The sequence below is a fragment of the Anomaloglossus baeobatrachus genome, chromosome 7 (genome assembly GCF_048569485.1).
Source record: "Anomaloglossus baeobatrachus isolate aAnoBae1 chromosome 7, aAnoBae1.hap1, whole genome shotgun sequence".
Taxonomy (NCBI): domain Eukaryota; kingdom Metazoa; phylum Chordata; class Amphibia; order Anura; family Aromobatidae; genus Anomaloglossus; species Anomaloglossus baeobatrachus.
Genome location: NC_134359.1, coordinates 6748240 through 6770709, shown reverse-complemented (window position 1 = coordinate 6770709; position 22470 = coordinate 6748240). Strand labels below are relative to the sequence as shown.

At 52.1% G+C, this 22470-nt stretch overlaps 1 protein-coding gene across 1 annotated transcript in view; it reads right to left on the bottom strand.

Annotated features, from left to right (window-relative positions):
* The window catches only part of ITGB5 (integrin subunit beta 5), a 57501-nt gene that overhangs the window by 19997 nt on the left and 15034 nt on the right, over positions 1-22470 (bottom strand). Inside the window, exon 5 of the mRNA XM_075318722.1 lies at positions 16950-17382. Within this exon, the coding sequence (XP_075174837.1) occupies positions 16950-17382 (433 nt within the window). The remainder of the gene's footprint in view (positions 1-16949; positions 17383-22470) is intronic.

Here is a 22470-nt window from a genome sequence, read left to right as displayed (position 1 = left end):
CGTTATAAGAGGGGCTGATATCAGTCACATGTGTAATGTCTGGAGGTTATATCAGCACTGGAGCATTATAAGAGGGGCTGATATCAGTCACATATGTAATGTCTGGGGTTATATCAGCACTGGAGCGTTATAAGAGGGGCTGATATCAGTCACATATGTAATGTCTGGGGTTATATCAGCACTGGAGCGTTATAAGAGGGGCTGATATCAGTCACATATGTAATGTCAGGGGTTATATCAGCACTGGAGCATTATAAGAGGAACTGATATCAGTCACATATGTAATGTCTGGAGGATATATCAGCACTGGAGCGTTATAAGAGGGGCTGATATCAGTCACATATGTAATGTCTGGAGGTTATATCAGCACTGGAGCATTATAAGAGGGGCTGATATCAGTCACATATGTAATGTCTGGGGTTATATCAGCCCTGGAGCATTATAAGAGGGGCTGATATCAGTCACATATGTAATGTCTGGGGTTATATCAGCACTGGAGCGTTATAAGAGGGGCTGATATCAGTCACATATATAATGTCTGGGGTTATATCAGCACTGGAGCATTATAAGAGGGGCTGATATCAGTCACATATGTAATGTCTGGGGTTATATCACCACTGGAGCATTATAAGAGGAGCTGATATCAGTCACATATGTAATGTCTGGAGGATATATCAGCACTGGAGCATTATAAGAGGGGCTGATATCAGTCACATATGTAATGTCCGGGGTTATATCAGCACTGGAGCATTATAAGAGGAGCTGATATCAGTCACATATGTAATGTCTGGGGTTATATCAGCACTGGAGCGTTATAAGAGGGGCTGATATCAGTCACATATGTAATGTCTGGGGTTATATCAGCACTGGAGCATTATAAGAGGGGCTGATATCAGTCACATATGTAATGTCTGGGGTTATATCAGCACTGGAGCATTATAAGAGGGGCTGATATCAGTCACATGTGTAATGTCTGGGGTTATATCAGCACTGGAGCATTATAAGAGGGGCTGATATCAGTCACATATGTAATGTCTGGGGTTATATCAGCACTGGAGCATTATAAGAGGAACTGATATCAGTCACATATGTAATGTCTGGAGGATATATCAGCACTGGAGCGTTATAAGAGGGGCTGATATCAGTCACATATGTAATGTCTGGAGGTTATATCAGCACTGGAGCGTTATAAGAGGGGCTGATATCAGTCACATATGTAATGTCTGGAGGTTATATCAGCACTGGAGCATTATAAGAGGGGCTGATATCAGTCACATATGTAATGTCTGGAGGTTATATCAGCACTGGAGCATTATAAGAGGGGCTGATATCAGTCACATATGTAATGTCTGGGGTTATATCAGCACTGGAGCATTATAAGAGGAGCTGATATCAGTCACATATGTAATGTCTGGGGTTATATCAGCACTGGAGCATTATAAGAGGGGCTGATATCAGTCACATATGTAATGTCTGGGGTTATATCAGCACTGGAGCGTTATAAGAGGGGCTGATATCAGTCACATATGTAATGTCTGGGGTTATATCAGCACTGGAGCGTTATAAGAGGGGCTGATATCAGTCACATATGTAATGTCTGGAGGATATATCAGCACTGGAGCATTATAAGAGGGGCTGATATCAGTCACATGTGTAATGTCTGGGGTTATATCAGCACTGGAGCATTATAAGAGGGGCTGATATCAGTCACATATGTAATGTCTGGGGTTATATCAGCACTGGAGCATTATAAGAGGGGCTGATATCAGTCACATATGTAATGTCTGGGGTTATATCGGCACTGGAGCATTATAAGAGGGGCTGATATCAGTCACATATGTAATGTCTGGGGTTATATCAGCACTGGAGCATTATAAGAGGGGCTGATATCAGTCACATATGTAATGTCTGGGGTTATATCAGCACTGGAGCATTATAAGAGGGGCTGATATCAGTCACATGTGTAATGTCTGGAGGTTATATCAGCACTGGAGCATTATAAGAGGGGCTGATATCAGTCACATATGTAATGTCTGGGGTTATATCAGCACTGGAGCGTTATAAGAGGAGCTGATATCAGTCACATATGTAATGTCTGAGGTTATATCAGCGCTGGAGCATTATAAGAGGGGCTGATATCCGTCACATATGTAATGTCTGGGGTTATATCAGTACTGGAGCATTATAAGAGGGGCTGATATCAGTCACATATGTAATGTCTGGGGTTATATCAGCACTGGAGCTTTATAAGAGGAGCTGATATCAGTCACATATGTAATGTCTGAGGTTATATCAGCACTGGAGCATTATAAGAGGAGCTGATATCAGTCACATATGTAATGTCTGGAGGTTATATCAGCACTGGAGCATTATAAGAGGAGCTGATATCAGTCACATATGTAATGTCTGGAGGTTATATCAGCACTGGAGCATTATAAGAGGGGCTGATATCAGTCACATATGTAATGTCTGGGGTTATATCAGCCCTGGAGCATTATAAGAGGGGCTGATATCAGTCACATATGTAATGTCTGGGGTTATATCAGCACTGGAGCGTTATAAGAGGGGCTGATATCAGTCACATATGTAATGTCTGGGGTTATATCAGCACTGGAGTGTTATAAGAGGGGCTGATATCAGTCACATATGTAATGTCTGGAGGATATATCAGCACTGGAGCGTTATGAAGGGAATTTTGTTACTTACCGTAAATTCCTTTTCTTCTAGCTCTTATTGGGAGACCCAGACGATTGGGGTATAGCTACTGCCCTCTGGAGGCCACACAAAGCACTACATCAAAAGTGCAAGGCCCCTCCCCCTCTGGCTATACCCCCCCCCGTGGTATCACGGGTTCTCCAGTTTTAGTGCCAAAGCAAGAAGGAGGAAGCCAATAACTGGTTTAAACAAATTAACTCCGAATAACATCGGAGAACTGAAAAACCGTTGAACATGAACAACATGTGTACCCGCAATCAACAAAAAAACATCCCGAAGGACAACAGGGCGGGTGCTGGGTCTCCCAATAAGAGCTAGAAGAAAAGGAATTTACGGTAAGTAACAAAATTCCCTTCTTCTTCAGCGCTCTATTGGGAGACCCAGACGATTGGGACGTCCAAAAGCTGTCCCTGGGTGGGTAAAGAAATACCTCATGTTAGAGCTGCAAAAACAGCCCTCCCCTACGGGGGTGTCACTGCCTCCTGCAGGACTCTTCCACCTAAGCTGGCATCCGCCGAAGCATAGGTATGCACCTGATAATGCTTGGTGCAAGTGTGCAGGCTGGACCAGGTAGCTGCCTGGCACACTTGTTGAGTCGAAGCCTGGTGTCGCAATGCCCAGGACGCACCCACGGCTCTGGTAGGATGGGCCTTCAGCCTTGATGGAACCGGAAGCTCAGCAGAACGGTAGGCTTCAAGAATTGGTTCTTTGATCCATCGAGCCAGGGTGACCTTAGAAGCCTGCGACCCTTTGGGCTTACCAGCGACAAGGACAAAGAGTGCATCCGAACGGCGCAAGGGCGCCGTGCGGGAAATGTAGATTCTGAGTGCTCTCACCAGATCTAACAAAAGTAAATCCTTCTCATACCGATGAACTGCATGAGGACAAAACGAAGGCAAAGAGATATCCTGATTAAGATGAAAAAAGGATACCACCTTCGGGAGAAACTCCTGAATGGGGCGCAGCACTACCTTGTCCTGGTGGAAGACCAGGAAGGGAGCCTTGGATGACAGCGCTGCCAGCTCAGACACTCTCCGAAGAGATGTGATCGCTACCAGAAAAGCCACTTTCTGTGATAGTCTAGAAAGTGAAACCTCCCTCAGAAGCTCGAAGGGCGGCTTCTGGAGGACAACTAGTACCCTGTTCAGATCCCATGGATCTAACGGCCGCTTGTACGGGGGTACGATATGGCAAACCCCCTGTAGGAACGTGCGCACCTTAGGAAGGCGCGCCAAACGCCTCTGAAAAAAGACGGATAGCACCGAGACCTGACCTTTAAGGGGGCCGAGCGACAAACCTTTTTTCTAACCCAGATTGCAGGAAAGATAGAAAGGTAGGCAATGCAAATGGCCAGGGAGACACTCCCTGAGCAGAGCACCAGGATAAGAATATCCTCCACGTTCTGTGGTAGATCTTAGCAGACGTGGGCTTCCTAGCCTGTCTCATGGTGGCAACGACCCCTTGGGATAATCCTGAAGACGCTAGGATCCAGGACTCAATGGCCACACAGTCAGGTTCAGGGCCGCAGAATTCCGATGGAAAAACGGCCCTTGGAACAGTAAGTCTGGTCGGTCTGGTAGTGCCCACGGTTGGCCGACCGTGAGATGCCACAGATCCGGATACCACGCCCTCCTCGGCCAGTCTGGGGCGACGAGTATGACGCGGCTGCAATCGGATCTGATCTTGCGTAGCACTCTGGGCAAGAGTGCCAGAGGTGGAAACACATAAGGGAGCCGGAACTGCGACCAATCTTGCACTAAGGCGTCTGCCGCCAGAGCTCTTTGATCGCGAGACCGTGCCATGAAGGTTGGGACCTTGTTGTTGTGCCGGGACGCCATTAGGTCGACGTCCGGCCTTCTCCATCGGCGACAGATTTCCTGAAACACGTCCGGGTGAAGGGACCAGTCCCCTGCGTCCATGCCCTGGCCACTGAGGAAGTCTGCTTCCCAATTTTCTACGCCGGGGATGTGAACTGCGGATATGGTGGAGGCCGTGGCGTCCACCCACATCAGAATCCGCCGGACTTCCTGGAAGGCTTGCCGACTGCGTGTCCCCCCTTGGTGGTTGACGTATGCCACCGCTGTGGAGTTGTCCGACTGAATTCGGATCTGCCTTCCTTCCAGCCACTGCTGGAAGGCTATAAGGGCAAGATACACTGCTCTGATTTCCAGAACATTGATCTGAAGGGTGGACTCCTGCTGAGTCCACGTACCCTGAGCCCTGTGGTGGAGAAAAAACTGCTCCCCACCCTAACAGACTCGCATCTGTCGTGACCACCGCCCAAGACGGTGGTAGGAAGGATCTTCCCTGTGATAATGAGGTGGGAAGAAGCCACCATTACAGAGAGTCCTTGGCCGTCTGTGAAAGGGATACTTTCCTGTTCAGGGATGTTGACTTCCCGTCCCATTGGCGGAGAATGTCCCATTGAAGTGGACGCAGATGAAACTGCGTAAACGGAACCGCCTCCATTGCTCATCTTCCCGAGGAAGTGCATGAGGCGTCTTAAGGAGTGCGACTGACCTTGAAGGAGAGTCTGCACCCCAGTCTGTAGTGACCGCTGCTTGTCCAGCGGAAGCTTCACTAGCGCTGAGAGGGTATGAAAATCCTGCCAAGATACGTTAGTGATTGGGTCGGTGACAGGTTTGGCTTTGAGAAGTAGATGAGCCACCCAAACGTCTGGAGAGTCTCCAGCGCAACATTCAGGCTGAGTTGGCATGCCTCTTGAGAGGGTGCCTTGCCAAGTAGATCATCCAAGTAAGGGATCACAGAGTGTCCCTGTGAGTGCAAGACTGCTACCCCTGCCGCCATGACCTTGGTGAACCCCCGTGGGGCTGTCGCCAGACCGAATGGCAGAGCTACGCACTGAAGATGGTCGTCACCTATCACGAAACGTAGAAAAACATTGGTGCTCTGTAGCAATCGGCACGTGGAGATAAGCATCTTTGATGTCTATTGATGCTAGGAAATTTCCTTGAGACATTGAGGCAATGGCGGAGCGGAGGGTTTCGTCCGGAACCGCCTGGCCTCCACGTGCTTGTTGAGCAGTTTTAGGTCCAGAACGGAACGGAAAGAGCCATCCTTTTTTGGCACCACAACCAGATTGGAGAAAAACCGTGTCTTGTTCCTGAAGAGGAACAGGGATTACCACTCCTTCTGCCTGCAGGAGAGCATCGGCTCGGTGGGGAGGTGGGGACGGTCTGAAGAATCGAGTCGGAGGACGAGAACCGAACTCTGTCCTGTGCACGTGGGCACAATGTCCCTCACCCACCGGTCTGTGACCTGTGGCAGCTAAATGTCGCCAAAGGCGAGCGAGTCTGCCATCAACCGTGGATGCGGAGAGATGAGAGAGCTGAGAGTCATGAGGAGACCGCCTTGGTAGCGGTTCCTCCGGCTGCCTTCCTTGGGCGTGATTGAGCCCGGCCGGAAGCTGAGCCCCTCTGAGGCTTTTCAGCCCTTTTGGACGAGGACAAGTGGGACCTGCCCGAGCTTGGGAAGGACCGAAACCTCGACTGTCCTTCCAGGACAGCATCAATAGGGTAAGTCGCAATGCAGACATTGCGAGGTTACGGACGCCCCTGCGGCATAGATGTACATATGCTCAAGACCAGCTGCGTCAAGAACAGCTGAAAGCTTAGGGTGCCCCTACGGCTGTGAATGCCGGAGCAACCGACACGCCGATAGCCTCATAGACAGATTTCAATCAGAGTCCATCTGTCAGTCAATGGCATCTTTAAGTGAAGTCCCATCTCCACTGCAACTATGGCTTTAGCCGCAAGCCTGGAGATTGGAGAATCCACCTTTGGACCCTGGGTCCAGCGCTTGACCACGTCAGGGGGAAGGGGATAACGTGTATCCTTAATACGTTTGGAGAAAACGCTTATCTGGTAAGCGTGGTGTTCCTGGACTGCTTCTCTGAATTCAGCGTGGCCAGAAAAATACTCAATATACGTTTGAGCTACTGGAATGGGACTTCTCCTGCTGTGAAGCTGACTCCTCCGCTGGGGGAGCTGAGGGAGAAAGATCCAACATTCCATTGATGGACGCTATAGGATCATTCCTTATGGCGTCACCATCCGGTGTATCCGGATTGAGAGCGGTGTCAGGATCAAAGTCCTGATGAGCTACGTCTGCCTCACCATACAGAGAGTCCTCCTGGGACCCTCCCGGAGCACCGATTTTATTCCAAATGAGGGTGGCCAGGGAGCAATGAACCAGATTGCGCATGGCCTGTCTGATGACAATATATCAGCCAAAACTGCAACTCTGTCCCTGTCCTTGGACAGGGTTGACAGGTGGTTCCTTTGGCCACGTCTAGGAGAGACCCCGGCTGACCAAGTGCTACAGGAGAGCATTGCAGACAATGGGGGTCAGTGCCGTGGAACAGTATCACATGCAGTAAAAACAGCATTGAAAGCCTGTGTTGCTTATATGCTGCTGCCGACTAGCCATCTAGGATTATAGCGCCAAGAATGGCGACCGTACAGTGCAATGTATAGCATACCAGCACAAGTACAAATGACCACTGCAGCACATGCAATACAAGCAGCGTAGAAGCCTGTGCCCTGGCACCCCAGCTCTACTGCTGCTGTAGACTAGTCATCTAGGGGAATATGGCCCAGAAGAGTGACCCTACAGTGCAATGTATAGCATACAAGCACAAGTACAAATGAACACTGCAGCACATGCAATCCAAGCAGCATAGAAGCCTGTGCCCTGGCACCCCAGCTCTACTGCTGCTGTAGACTAGTCATCTAGGGGAATATGGCCCAGAAGAGTGACCATACAGTGCAATGTATAGCATACAAGCACCAGTACAAATGCACACTGCAGCCCATGCAATACAAGCAGCATAGAAAAAAACCTGTGCCCCAGCACCCTTGGTTTTCTGCTGCTGTAGTCTAGCCCTTCCAGGAGAATATAGCTAAGACTAGCGACTGTACAGTGGAATGTACAACACAAAAACACAAATGAGCATCTCAGTCTGCGATACAAGTAGCCTAGAAAGCCTGTGCCTTAGCACACCTGCTTTCCTGCTGCTGATGTGTCGCTCCCCAAGCGGGCATATAGCGACCTGTGCAGTTAAAAACAACACATGTACACACTGCATTTATCTGTGTTCAGCACTATGTGTGCCTCTTACCGCCCGCCTATCAGCGGGTGTATGATCGCCACCGTCCTGCCTGGTTGCTGAAAATCCGAGCTCGGACTTCAGTAATGGCTGCCGGCTTCTTCCCCAGCTCATGTGAGGAGGGGCGGGCCGTGGGCGTGCCCCCAAGGCAGAGCGGGAATCCGGCGCCCGACAGTGTGCAGTGAGAGGGCTGGAGCATGTAAAAAGGCTCCAGCCCTCGGCGCTGCTGATTGCTCAGCGCCTGTCCCCTTCCCTGAGTGACAGGGAGGGGGCGGGAACGAAGCGGCACTAGGCCGCAGAAGCCGGGGACTGTATTTATAAGCGCCGCCGCCGTAAAAGCGCGGTCGGCGCCCAGTCCCCGGCGAACTACAAGTCCCAGCCGCGCCGCCGCTCCCGGAGCGTCCGGCGCGGTAGTTCCCAAAACACAAAGTCACTCAGCAAAGCTGCAGTGACTGTAACCCATTACTGTCCCCGGCGCACTAGCACACCCAGCAAGCCTGGAGTGTGCTGTGCCTGTGTGTACGGGGACACAGAGTACCTGTAATGGTGCAGGGCCATGTCCCTGAACGGTACTCCAGCTCCGTATCCAGCAGGTTCAAATGGGTCTGTGGATGGAGCCCGGCGTCAGAGCTTTGAGGCCGGCAGGATCCCACTTCCACAGAGCCCCTCAGGGGGATGTGGAAGGAAAGCAGCATGTGGGCTCCAGCCCTGTACCAGCAATAGGTACCTCAACCTTACAACACCATCCAGGGGTGAGAAGGGAGCATGCTGGGGACACTATATGTGTCCTCTTTTCTTCCATCCGAAATAGTCAGCAGCTACTGCTGACTAAAATCTGTGGAGCTATGCGTGGATGTCTGACCTCCTTCGCACACAAAGCTAAAACTGGAGAACCCGTGATACCACGGGGGGGGTATAGCCAGAGGAGGAGGGGCCTTGCACTTTTGATGTAGTGCTTTGTGTGGCCTCCAGAGGGCAGTAGCTATACCCCAATCGTCTGGGTCTCCCAATAGAGCGCTGAAGAAAAGAGGGGCTGATATCAGTCACATATGTAATGTCTGGAGGATATATCAGCACTGGAGCATTATAAGAGGGGCTGATATCAGTCACATATGTAATGTCCGGGGTTATATCAGCACTGGAGCATTATAAGAGGAGCTGATATCAGTCACATATGTAATGTCTGGGGTTATATCAGCACTGGAGCGTTATAAGAGGGGCTGATATCAGTCACATATGTAATGTCTGGGGTTATATCAGCACTGGAGTGTTATAAGAGGGGCTGATATCAGTCACATATGTAATGTCTGGAGGATATATCAGCACTGGAGCGTTATAAGAGGGGCTGATATCAGTCACATATGTAATGTCTGGAGGATATATCAGCACTGGAGCATTATAAGAGGGGCTGATATCAGTCACATATGTAATGTCCGGGGTTATATCAGCACTGGAGCATTATAAGAGGAGCTGATATCAGTCACATATGTAATGTCTGGGGTTATATCAGCACTGGAGCGTTATAAGAGGGGCTGATATCAGTCACATATGTAATGTCTGGGGTTATATCAGCACTGGAGCGTTATAAGAGGGGCTGATATCAGTCACATATGTAATGTCTGGGGTTATATCAGCACTGGCGCATTATAAGAGGGGCTGATATCAGTCACATATGTAATGTCTGGGGTTATATCAGCACTGGAGCATTATAAGAGGGGCTGATATCAGTCACATATGTAATGTCTGGGGTTATATCAGCACTGGAGCGTTATAAGAGGAGCTGATATCAGTCACATATGTAATGTCTGGAGGATATATCAGCACTGGAGCGTTATAAGAGGGGCTGATATCAGTCACATATGTAATGTCTGGAGGTTATATCAGCACTGGAGCGTTATAAGAGGGGCTGATATCAGTCACATGTGTAATGTCTGGAGGTTATATCAGCACTGGAGCATTATAAGAGGGGCTGATATCCGTCACATATGTAATGTCTGGAGGTTATATCAGCACTGGAGCATTATAAGAGGGGCTGATATCAGTCACATATGTAATGCCTGGAGGTTATATCAGCACTGGAGCGTTATAAGAGGGGCTGATATCAGTCACATATGTAATGTCTGAGGTTATATCAGCGCTGGAGCATTATAAGAGGGGCTGATATCCGTCACATATGTAATGTCTGGGGTTATATCAGTACTGGAGCTTTATAAGAGGGGCTATCAGTCACATATGTAATGTCTGGGGTTATATCCGCACTGGAGCGTTATAAGAGGGGCTGATATCAGTCACATATGTAATGTCTGGGGTTATATCAGCACTGGAGCGTTATAAGAGGGGCTGATATCAGTCACATATGTAATGTCTGGGGTTATATCAGCACTGGAGCGTTATAAGAGGGGCTGATATCAGTCACATATGTAATGTCTGGGGTTATATCAGCACTGGAGCATTATATGAGGGGCTGATATCAGTCACATATGTAATGTCTGGGGTTATATCAGCACTGGAGCATTATAAGAGGGGCTGATATCAGTCACATATGTAATGTCTGGGGTTATATCAGCACTGGAGCGTTATAAGAGGGGCTGATATCAGTCACATATGTAATGTCTGGGGTTATATCAGCACTGGAGCGTTATAAGAGGGGCTGATATCAGTCACATGTGTAATGTCTGGAGGATATATCAGCACTGGAGCATTATAAGAGGGGCTGATATCAGTCACATGTGTAATGTCTGGGGTTATATCAGCACTGGAGCATTATAAGAGGGGCTGATATCAGTCACATATGTAATGTCTGGGGTTATATCAGCACTGGAGCATTATAAGAGGGGCTGATATCAGTCACATATGTAATGTCTGGGGTTATATCAGCACTGGAGCATTATAAGAGGGGCTGATATCAGTCACATATGTAATGTCTGGGGTTATATCAGCACTGGAGCATTATAAGAGGGGCTGATATCAGTCACATGTGTAATGTCTGGAGGTTATATCAGCACTGGAGCATTATAAGAGGGGCTGATATCAGTCACATATGTAATGTCTGGGGTTATATCAGCACTGGAGTGTTATAAGAGGGGCTGATATCAGTCACATATGTAATGTCTGGGGTTATATCAGCACTGGAGCGTTATAAGAGGAGCTGATATCAGTCACATATGTAATGTCTGGAGGTTATATCAGCACTGGAGCATTATAAGAGGGGCTGATATCCGTCACATATGTAATGTCTGGAGGTTATATCAGCACTGGAGCATTATAAGAGGGGCTGATATCAGTCACATATGTAATGCCTGGAGGTTATATCAGCACTGGAGCGTTATAAGAGGGGCTGATATCAGTCACATATGTAATGTCTGAGGTTATATCAGCGCTGGAGCATTATAAGAGGGGCTGATATCCGTCACATATGTAATGTCTGGGGTTATATCAGTACTGGAGCTTTATAAGAGGGGCTGATATCAGTCACATATGTAATGTCTGGGGTTATATCCGCACTGGAGCGTTATAAGAGGGGCTGATATCAGTCACATATGTAATGTCTGGGGTTATATCAGCACTGGAGCGTTATAAGAGGGGCTGATATCAGTCACATATGTAATGTCTGGGGTTATATCAGCACTGGAGCGTTATAAGAGGAGCTGATATCAGTCACATATGTAATGTCTGGGGTTATATCAGCGCTGGAGCATTATAAGAGGGGCTGATATCAGTCACATATGTAATGTCTGGGGTTATATCAGCACTGGAGCATTATAAGAGGGGCTGATATCAGTCACATATGTAATGTCTGGAGGTTATATCAGCACTGGAGCATTATAAGAGGGGCTGATATCAGTCACATATGTAATGTCTGGGGTTATATCAGCACTGGAGCATTATAAGAGGAGCTGATATCAGTCACATATGTAATGTCTGGAGGTTATATCAGCACTGGAGCATTATAAGAGGGGCTGATATCAGTCACATATGTAATGTCTGGGGTTATATCAGCACTGGAGCATTATAAGAGGGGCTGATATCAGTCACATATGTAATGTCTGAGGTTATATCAGCGCTGGAGCATTATAAGAGGGGCTGATATCCGTCACATATGTAATGTCTGGGGTTATATCAGTACTGGAGCTTTATAAGAGGGGCTGATATCAGTCACATATGTAATGTCTGGGGTTATATCCGCACTGGAGCGTTATAAGAGGGGCTGATATCAGTCACATATGTAATGTCTGGGGTTATATCAGCACTGGAGCGTTATAAGAGGGGCTGATATCAGTCACATATGTAATGTCTGGGGTTATATCAGCACTGGAGCATTATAAGAGGGGGTGATATCAGTCACATATGTAATGTCTGGGGTTATATCAGTACTGGAGCATTATAAGAGGGGGTGATATCAGTCACATATGTAATGTCTGGGGTTATATCAGTACTGGAGCATTATAAGAGGGGCTGATATCAGTCACATATGTAATGTCTGGGGTTATATCAGCACTGGAGCGTTATAAGAGGGGCTGATATCAGTCACATATGTAATGTCTGGAGGTTATATCAGCACTGGAGCATTATAAGAGGGGCTGATATCAGTCACATATGTAATGTCTGGGGTTATATCAGCACTGGAGCATTATAAGAGGGGCTGATATCAGTCACATATGTAATGTCTGGGGATATATCAGCACTGGAGCGTTATAAGAGGGGCTGATATCAGTCACATATGTAATGTCTGGGGTTATATCAGCACTGGAGCATTATAAGAGGGGCTGATATCAGTCACATATGTAATGTCTGGAGGTTATATCAGCACTGGAGCATTATAAGAGGGGCTGATATCAGTCACATATGTAATGTCTGGGGTTATATCAGCACTGGAGCGTTATAAGAGGGGCTGATATCAGTCACATATGTAATGTCTGGGGTTATATCAGCACTGGAGCATTATAAGAGGGGCTGATATCAGTCACATATGTAATGTCTGGGGTTATATCAGCACTGGAGCGTTATAGGTCTGTTATGGCTGACAACAGAGAATAATTAGAAAGTTGCAGGATTTTGCATTCTACAATTATGAAACTTTTTATACATTAGACTGGACATTGGCCCTTAAAGCGTTAATTGTCTGTACCGCACGGCAGAACCCCCATTGTGTACCCCCTTCATTGTAGAGGCGTTTGTGGAGTGTAGATTGCTGCGGGGGGCGGCGCGGACCCTCATTCTCCCTCCTTACAAGGGTCTTGTCAGATTTGCATGTGAATTAAGTGTCCCTCTTTAGTCCACCCCCCCTCCCCCCTCTCCATTCTGCCCCCCCCCCCCCCCCCCCCCCCGATCCCATTCATCCACACTCGCCCCCGGATGATTTAGATGCCAGCAGCAATTAGCAGCCCCCGGGGTGATGTGATCCGTGCGGACCCTCCAGGCTGTGAGCTCTTTAGCCCAGGTATCATCACCTGTGATGGAGGACAGTGGGGGGGGACTCACGGTCATTCCCTACCCCCCGCTAGGCCGCAGCAGCACCAGTCTCACCAGGGAGGCATCTCCAGGACGCCCCCATAAGACCCCGCTGCCGCCCGCCGTGGACAACAAAAGGGTCTGCGACTGGGGAGGTGAAAAGATGTCGGGGGATGGGCCTGCAGCGATCAATGGGAAACTCCGAACACTACAACTCCCAGCATCCGCTGCACAGAGGAGGATTTACCCTTGCGCCGCCGGCTTCTACTTCTCACCATTTTCTCAGCCGACAGTGAACAGAGGCCGCCATGCCGACTGATACAAAGTAACAAAGCCCCAGATCTGAGATCCTGCAGAAGCAGAGAAACCGGCGAGGAATGAAACCAGCGGCACCAGGAGAAATCCTCCTCTACGCAGCGGATGCTGGGAGTTGTAGTGTTCACTAAAAGGCCCCTCCCCCGACAGATCAATTGTGACCCAGATCTGTTCATCTCCACTAGTGACATGCAGAAGCCCACAGATCACAAAGGACCGACTCCGGGCGGGCGGCGAGAGCAGAGGAGCCGAGGAGGACGGCGGGCGGCGAGAGCAGAGGAGCCAAGGAGGACGGCGAGAGCAGAGGAGCCGAGGAGGACGGCGGGCGGCGAGAGCAGAGGAGCCGGGGAGGACGGCGAGAGCAGAGGAGCCGGGGAGGACGGCGAGAGCAGAGGAGCCGGGGAGGACGGCGAGAGCAGAGGAGCCGAGGAGGACGGCGAGAGCAGGGGAGCCGAGGAGGACGGCGAGAGCAGAGGAGCCGGGGAGGACGGCGAGAGCAGGGGAGCCGAGGAGGACGGCGAGAGCAGGGGAGCCGAGGAGGACGGCGAGAGCAGGGGAGCCGGGGAGGACGGCGAGAGCAGAGGAGCCGAGGAGGACGGCGAGAGCAGAGGAGCAGAGGAGGACGGCGAGAGCAGGGGAGCCGAGGAGGACGGCGAGAGCAGAGGAGCCGGGGAGGACGGCGAGAGCAGAGGAGCCGGGGAGGACGGCGAGAGCAGAGGAGCCGAGGAGGACGGCGAGAGCAGAGGAGCCGAGGAGGACGGCGAGAGCAGAGGAGCCGAGGAGGACGGCGAGAGCAGAGGAGCAGAGGAGGACGGCGAGAGCAGAGGAGCCGAGGAGGACGGCGAGAGCAGAGGAGCCGGGGAGGACGGCGAGAGCAGAGGAGCCGGGGAGGACGGCGAGAGCAGAGGAGCCGAGGAGGACGGCGAGAGCAGAGGAGCCGAGGAGGACGGCGAGAGCAGGGGAGCCGAGGAGGACGGCGAGAGCAGGGGAGCCGAGGAGGACGGCGAGAGCAGGGGAGCCGAGGAGGACGGCGAGAGCAGGGGAGCCGAGGAGGGCGGCGATAGCGGGGGGGGGGCGAGAGCAGGGGAGCCGAGGAGGACGGCGAGAGCAGGGGAGCCGGGGAGGACGGCGAGAGCAGAGGAGCCGAGGAGGACGGCGAGAGCAGGGGAGCCGAGGAGGACGGCGAGAGCAGGGGAGCCGAGGAGGACGGCGAGAGCAGAGGAGCCGAGGAGGACAACGAGAGCAGGGGAGCCGAGGAGGACGGCGAGAGCAGAGGAGCAGAGGAGGACGGCGAGAGCAGAGGAGCCGAGGAGGACGGCGAGAGCAGAGGAGCCGAGGAGGACGGCGAGAGCAGAGGAGCCGAGGAGGACGGCGAGAGCAGAGGAGCCGAGGAGGACGGCGAGAGCAGAGGAGCCGAGGAGGACGGCGAGAGCAGGGGAGCCGGGGAGGACGGCGAGAGCAGAGGAGCCGAGGAGGACGGCGAGAGCAGAGGAGCCGGGGAGGACGGCGAGAGCAGAGGAGCCGGGGAGGACGGCGAGAGCAGGGGAGCCGAGGAGGACGGCGAGAGCAGAGGAGCCGAGGAGGACGGCGAGAGCAGAGGAGCCGAGGAGGACAACGAGAGCAGGGGAGCCGAGGAGGACAACGAGAGCAGGGGAGCCGAGGAGGACAACGAGAGCAGAGGAGCCGAGGAGGACAACGAGAGCAGAGGAGCCGAGGAGGACAACGAGAGCAGGGGAGCCGAGGAGGACGGCGAGAGCAGAGGAGCCGAGGAGGACGGCGGGCGGCGAGAGCAGAGGAGCCGGGGAGGACGGCGAGAGCAGGGGAGCCGAGGAGGACGGCGAGAGCAGAGGAGCCGAGGAGGACGGCGAGAGCAGAGGAGCCGAGGAGGACGGCGAGAGCAGAGGAGCCGGGGAGGACGGCGAGAGCAGGGGAGCAGAGGAGGACGGCGAGAGCAGGGGAGCAGAGGAGGACGGCGAGAGCAGGGGAGCAGAGGAGGACGGCGAGAGCAGGGGAGCCGAGGAGGACGGCGAGAGCAGGGGAGCCGAGGAGGACGGCGAGAGCAGGGGAGCCGAGGAGGACGGCGAGAGCAGGGGAGCCGGGGAGGACGGCGAGAGCAGAGGAGCCGAGGAGGACGGCGAGAGCAGAGGAGCCGAGGAGGACGGCGAGAGCAGGGGAGCCGAGGAGGACGGCGAGAGCAGGGGAGCCGAGGAGGACGGCGAGAGCAGGGGAGCCGAGGAGGACGGCGAGAGCAGGGGAGCCGAGGAGGACGGCGAGAGCAGGGGAGCCGAGGAGGACGGCGAGAGCAGGGGAGCCGGGGAGGACGGCGAGAGCAGAGGAGCCGGGGAGGACGGCGAGAGCAGAGGAGCCGAGGAGGACAACGAGAGCAGGGGAGCCGAGGAGGACAACGAGAGCAGGGGAGCCGAGGAGGACAACGAGAGCAGGGGAGCCGAGGAGGACAACGAGAGCAGGGGAGCCGAGGAGGACGGCGAGAGCAGGGGAGCCGAGGAGGACGGCGAGAGCAGAGGAGCCGGGGAGGACGGCGAGAGCAGAGGAGCCGAGGAGGACAACGAGAGCAGGGGAGCCGAGGAGGACAACGAGAGCAGGGGAGCCGAGGAGGACAACGAGAGCAGGGGAGCCGAGGAGGACGGCGAGAGCAGGGGAGCCGAGGAGGGCGGCGAGAGCAGGGGAGCCGAGGAGGGCGGCGATAGCGGGGGGGGGGCGAGAGCAGGGGGCCGAGAGGGCACGGCGAGAGCAGAGGAGCCGAGGAGGGCGGCGGGCGGCGATAGCGGGGGGGGGGGGGGGCGGGGGGCGAGAGGGCACGGCTGGCGCAGGGCAGGACACGGAGGGGGACAGGGCAGGGTTCTGTAGTATTGCACGTGGTGAGGTTGGGACGGAGGCGTTTGGCTGCACATCCCATTATCAGAGCCGGAGCTGAACTCTGCACCGAGGCCACCAGACAGGAATGTGCCGAGCAGTGGAGACATAAACAAGGTGGGAGGGAAGAGACCGGACCCCCGAGCCGCAGACACACAAACAGCAGAAGTGAGAGGCGCGGCCTCGGAGCGGATAGACGGCTCCTCTGGATGCATGAGTGCAGCTGCTCTGGAGGTGACCTCTGACCTCCCGGGTCGCTGTGCGGCTGCACCGAGCACACGTCCCCCGGCCTCGGACCTCGCAGTGATACACGTGGACCAGAGAGGAGGCGAATGATGAATAATATGCAGCCCTTGCCCCGCTGTGTGGGTTCTGCAGCACGTCAGCGCAGCGCAGGGGATTCTCCTCCAGACTGGGACAAGCGGTGCCTGCGCTGCCGCTCTCCTCCTGCGGGGGCAGCACTCACCTGAGCACAGGACGCCCTTGAACCTGGCACACGAGAAGTCGTCGCACTGACAGTACGAGCCGCTGATGCGCCCAAACTCGCTCTCGTAGCAGGAGCACAGGCCGCAGAGGCAGCGCCCCCGGCCATTGCACACCGTGTGGACGTCCGACTCCCGGCAGGAGCTCAGGGACTCGCCGCTGCTGTCGTCCTCCTCGCCGCACTCGCACCGCGCTCCCAGGAAGCCGGGGTCACAAGCGCACATGCCGCAGCTGTAGTTGCCGTTACCGCTGCATTTCCCGCTGCTTGTCTCCACTCGCCAAGAGCAGCGGCAGCTACAATCGTACGTCACCGCCACCTCCACTGTGTCCCGGAAACCCACCGGCTTTATGGTGAAGGTCTCCGAAACCCCCAGCAGGGGGCAGGAGCGCGCCTCTGCCGAAACCTCGAAGGACACCTGGAAGAGAAGAGAAACCTTACTGCTCCGACCAGAACTGGGGATACATTGTGTGATAGAGATTAGATTGTGAGCTCCGGGGTCGGGGATGATGGGAGCAGTGATACATTGTGTGATAGGAGATTAGATTGTGAGCTCCGGGGTCGGGGATGATGGGAGTAGTGATACATTGTGTGATAGGAGATTAGATTGTGAGCTCCGGGGTCGGGGATGATGGGAGCAGTGATACATTGTGTGATAGGGAATTAGATTGTGAGCTCCGGGGTCGGGGATGATGGGAGTAGTGATACATTGTGTGATAGGAGATTAGATTGTGAGCTCCGGGGTCGGGGATGATGGGAGCAGTGATACATTGTGTGATAGGAGATGAGATTGTGAGCTCCGGGGTCGGGGATGATGGGAGCAGTGATACATTGTGTGATAGATTAGATTGTGAGCTCCGGGGTCGGGGATGATGGGAGCAGTGATACATTGTGTGATAGGAGATTAGATTGTGAGCTCCGGGGTCAGAGATGATGGGAGCAGTGATACATTGTGTGATAGGAGATTAGATTGTGAGCTCCGGGGTCGGGGATGATGGGAGCAGTGATACATTGTGTAATAGGAGATTAGATTGTGAGCTCCGGGGTCGGGGATGATGGGAGCAGTGATACCTTGTGTGATAGGGGATTAGATTGTGAGCTCCGGGGTCGGGGATGATGGGAGTAGTGATACATTGTGTGATAGGGGATTAGATTGTGAGCTCCGGGGTCGGGGATGATGGGAGTAGTGATACATTGTGTGATAGGAGATTAGATTGTGAGCTCCGGGGTCGGGGATGATGGGAGTAGTGATACATTGTGTAATAGGAGATTAGATTGTGAGCTCCGGGGTCGGGGATGATGGGAGCAGTGATACATTGTGTGATAGGAGATTAGATTGTGAGCTCCGGGGTCGGGGATGATGGGAGCAGTGATACATTGTGTGATAGGGGATTAGATTGTGAGCTCCGGGGTCGGGGATGATGGGAGCAGTGATACATTGTGTGATAGGAGATTAGATTGTCAGCTCCGGGGTCGGGGATGATGGGAGCAGTGATACATTGTGTGATGGGGGATTAGATTGTGAGCTCCGGGGTCGGGGACGATGGGAGCAGTGATACATTGTGTGATAGGGGATTAGATTGTGAGCTCCGGGGTCGGGGATGATGGGAGCAGTGATACATTGTGTGATAGGAGATTAGATTGTCAGCTCCGGGGTCGGGGAGTGTTCTGCCTTGGCAGCCTGCTAATAGTCATTCATTGCAATTTCTGTTATAACCCCTAGGAGGTCGTTGTTATTCTTTTGAATTGCTGAGTTTCCCTTTAAGCGAAATGTATTCTGGGTAGAAATGGCCCCTCTGAGCTGAGAAGAAGCCTGCAGCCATTTTCTCCTTGGATATGTCAGGAAAGGACCTGCTGACTTACCTCTCTGTACATTCCCCCTGCCTAGTGTAATCCGGTGAGCAGAGCAAATGACATGTGTTAGTGGTAGAATCATAGCTGGAGACTGTAGTAAATGCACTGTACATTGTAATTCTACATCTTTAGTGTCGTCCCTGCCTTGTTTGTATAGATAAGATTTTCTGTGTATTGCAGCTGCAGTGACCTTTCCCCTACATCCTCATTATAACTGCACCTCATATACTGCTATGCTATGTAACTCTGTATTAACCCTGTACTGACTGCAATCATTTTCTGGTTATAGTTTTTACCCGTATAAAACAGTATCTTGGATATACCATATTCCGCATTCATCCATCTTGGATATTCCTATATGCACTGTATATTCCACGTATACTGCAATCAAGTTCACGTCACCAGCCAATACATCAAGACCACTGAACTCCACAGTCTGTTTATCTGAAATGTGAGCGAGGGTTTAGCTGTATGCCGGAGATTCACAGTGTTACGTGAAAGAAGGCAGAACAGTAAAAACGGACACTGACCGCAGGCGGTAGTTGAATAGACTGCATAGGACCGCTATCACCCACACTGCACCGCATTCGGGTACTACAGCAGCCGTCATACAGCCACAGGGATCAAGACCGCAGTTCTCCCCAGCAAGCACGACACCTTTCCCGCCACGCAGAACCCGTTCACGTATAGACCTAGCTTTTCCGCCCAAGTTCTCAGCAATCCACAGCCGAGTGCACAATGTCTGCGTCCCGAGCACCCTCAGTCAGGACGAGGTCCCGAGCACCCTCAGTCAGGACGAGGTCCCGAGCACCCTCAGTCAGGACGAGGTCCCGAGCAAGCTGCTCTAACAAGTCTTCAGTGAAAGAGCTCGCTGCTCTCGCTCGTGCAGAAGCTGAGGCTGCAAAAGTAAAATCCACCTTCGCTGCACAAGAGATGCAACTAAAGCTAAGACAAGCAGACCGAGAAGCAGAAAGTGCACGCCTGGAAGCAGAAAGTGCACACCCGGAAGCAGAGCGAGAAGCAGAAAGTGCACGCCTGCAAGCAGAGCGAGAAGCAGAAAGTGCACGCCTGCAAGCAGAGCGAGAAGCAGAAAGTGCACGCCTGCAAGCAGAGCGAGAAGCAGAAAGTGCACGCCTGCAAGCAGAGCGAGAAGCAGAAAGTGCACGCCTGCAAGCAGAGCGAGAAGCAGAAAGTGCACGCCTGCAAGCAGAGCGAGAAGCAGAAAGTGCACGCCTGCAAGCAGAGCGAGAAGCAGAAAGTGCACGCCTGCAAGCAGAGCGAGAAGCAGAAAGTGTACGCCTGCAAGCAGACCGAGAAGCAGAAAGTGCACGCCTGCAAGCAGACCGAGAAGCAGAAAGTGCACGCCTGCAAGCAGACCGAGAAGCAGAAAGTGCACGCCTGCAAGCAGACCGAGAAGCAGAAAGTGTACGCCTGCAAGCAGACCGAGAAGCAGAAAGTGTACGCCTGCAAGCAGACCGAGAAGCAGAAAGTGTACGCCTGCAAGCAGACCGAGAAACAGAAAGTGCACGCCTGCAAGCAGAGCGAGAAGCAGAAAGTGCACGCCTGCAAGCAGACCGAGAAGCAGAAAGTGCACGCCTGCAAGCAGACCGAGAAGCAGAAAGTGCACGCCTGCAAGCAGACCAAGAAGCAGAAAGTGCACGCCTGCAAGCAGACCGAGAAGCAGAAAGTGCACGCCTGCAAGCAGAAAGTGTACGCTTACTAGCTGAGCAAGAAGCAGAAAAAAAAAAACATGCTTACTAGCTGCACAAGAAGCAGAAAGTGCACGCTTACTAGCTGCACAAGAAGCAGAAAGTGCACGCTTACTAGCTGCACAAGAAGCAGAAAGTGCACGCTTACTAGCTGCACAAGAAGCAGAAAGTGCACGCTTACTAGCTGCACAAGAAGCAGAAAGTGCACGCTTACTAGCTGAACAAGAAGCAGAAAGTGCACGCCTGCAGGCCTCTCTGGACAAACTTATTGCAGAAAAGGAGGCAGCAGCGGCAATAGCCAAAGCAGAGTTCCTGGAGGCCGCGGAGTATTCTGAATCCGAGGAACGCAGCAACGTACTTGGACCAGACGTAGAGCAACAGGATTCAACCCAACGAGTCTCAGAGTATGTCCACCAGCACCCCGGAATGGATGACAACCCTGATCCACGTCATCGATCAGCCTATATCAACTACCAGAGACTTCATCCCGAACTGCAGTACTGTAAGCAAGAAAGCATGCAGCAGGTCGACGTCGACTACAGTTCTACAGACAGAAGGTATCACCTCTATCCCGAATTAGAGGGACACCCTTTGCTTCAGAACGGTATTATACAGACTACCCCAAGACTGAAGCTCCTAAAAAGGTATGGTTATACACCGCACATTAGACATGGCTATGACACACCAGCTCGCACCAGCACCAGCCAAGCTACCATGGACTTTGCAAAGTTCTTTGCTCGCCGAGAACTGGTTACTAATGGACTTGTAAAGTTCACTGACAAAGCTGAGCACTACAGGTGATGGCGAGCCTCGCTCCAGAACACCAGTCAGGGTCTGGACCTTTCTTACATCTCCTAGTAAAGTGGCTTGGGAATGAGTGGGCCGAGCTCGCCAAACGACTAAGACATTAATATAAAGCATCCAGCCACAGGCCCACGTAAGGTGTGGGAAAGACGTGATGAATGCTGCTATGGGTCCATAGAAGCCATCGAAAATGCTTTATACCAAAGAATTGATGGTTTTCCTAAGATAGGGCCTAAAGGTTGTCAAAAGCTTAGAGAACTGAGTGATTTATTGGTAGAGTTAGGGTATGTGCGCACTAGGCGTTTTTTTCACGCTGCGTTTTTATGTGTGTTTTTGTCTCAAAAAACGCACCCGTGGCTAAAAAACGCGACAAACGCATGCGTTTTTACCACGATTTGGTGCGTTTTTTGCTGCGCTTTTGCTCACTGCGTTTTTAGTCAGTGCACAATTCCATTAAAGATTGTTGATGAGAAGAAAAAAAAAAAAAAAGGTCTGATGTAATTTCCTTCTTCAAAATGTTCATTGTATGCAGGAGAGCAGACAGCAGCTGCAGAACTACAAGGCTCAGCATCCTCTATCCAGGACTGTATGCAGGAGTTTTTTGCCCAAAAATAAAAAAAAAAAAATAAAATGACATGGACTTCGCTATATTTTTGTATGCTAGCCGGGTACAGCAGGCAGGTACAGGCTGCCCCCAATCCCCACCTGCCTATTTGTACCCGGCTGGGAATCAAAAATATAGGGAAGCCCTTTTTTTTTTTTTTAATTTCATGAATTTCAAGAAATAGAAATAAAAAAAAAAAAAAAAAAAAAATGACATAGGCTTCGCCCAATTTTTGAGTCCAGCCAGGTACAACTAGGCAGCTGGGGATTGGAATCTGCAGTGCAGAGTGCCCAAGCTTTCTGGGCACCCCCGCTGCGAATTGCAGTCCGCAGCCACCCCAGAAAATGGCGCTTTCATAGAAGCGCCATCTTCTGGCGCTGTATCCAACTCTTCCAGCTGCCCTGATGCCGGGTAGCTCGCTGGGTAATAATGGAGTTAGGGCTAGCTGTATATTAATCAGCTGGCCCTAAGCCCGAAATTCATGGTGTCACGCCAATATTAGACATGGCCACCATGAATTTCTAGTAATGATAAA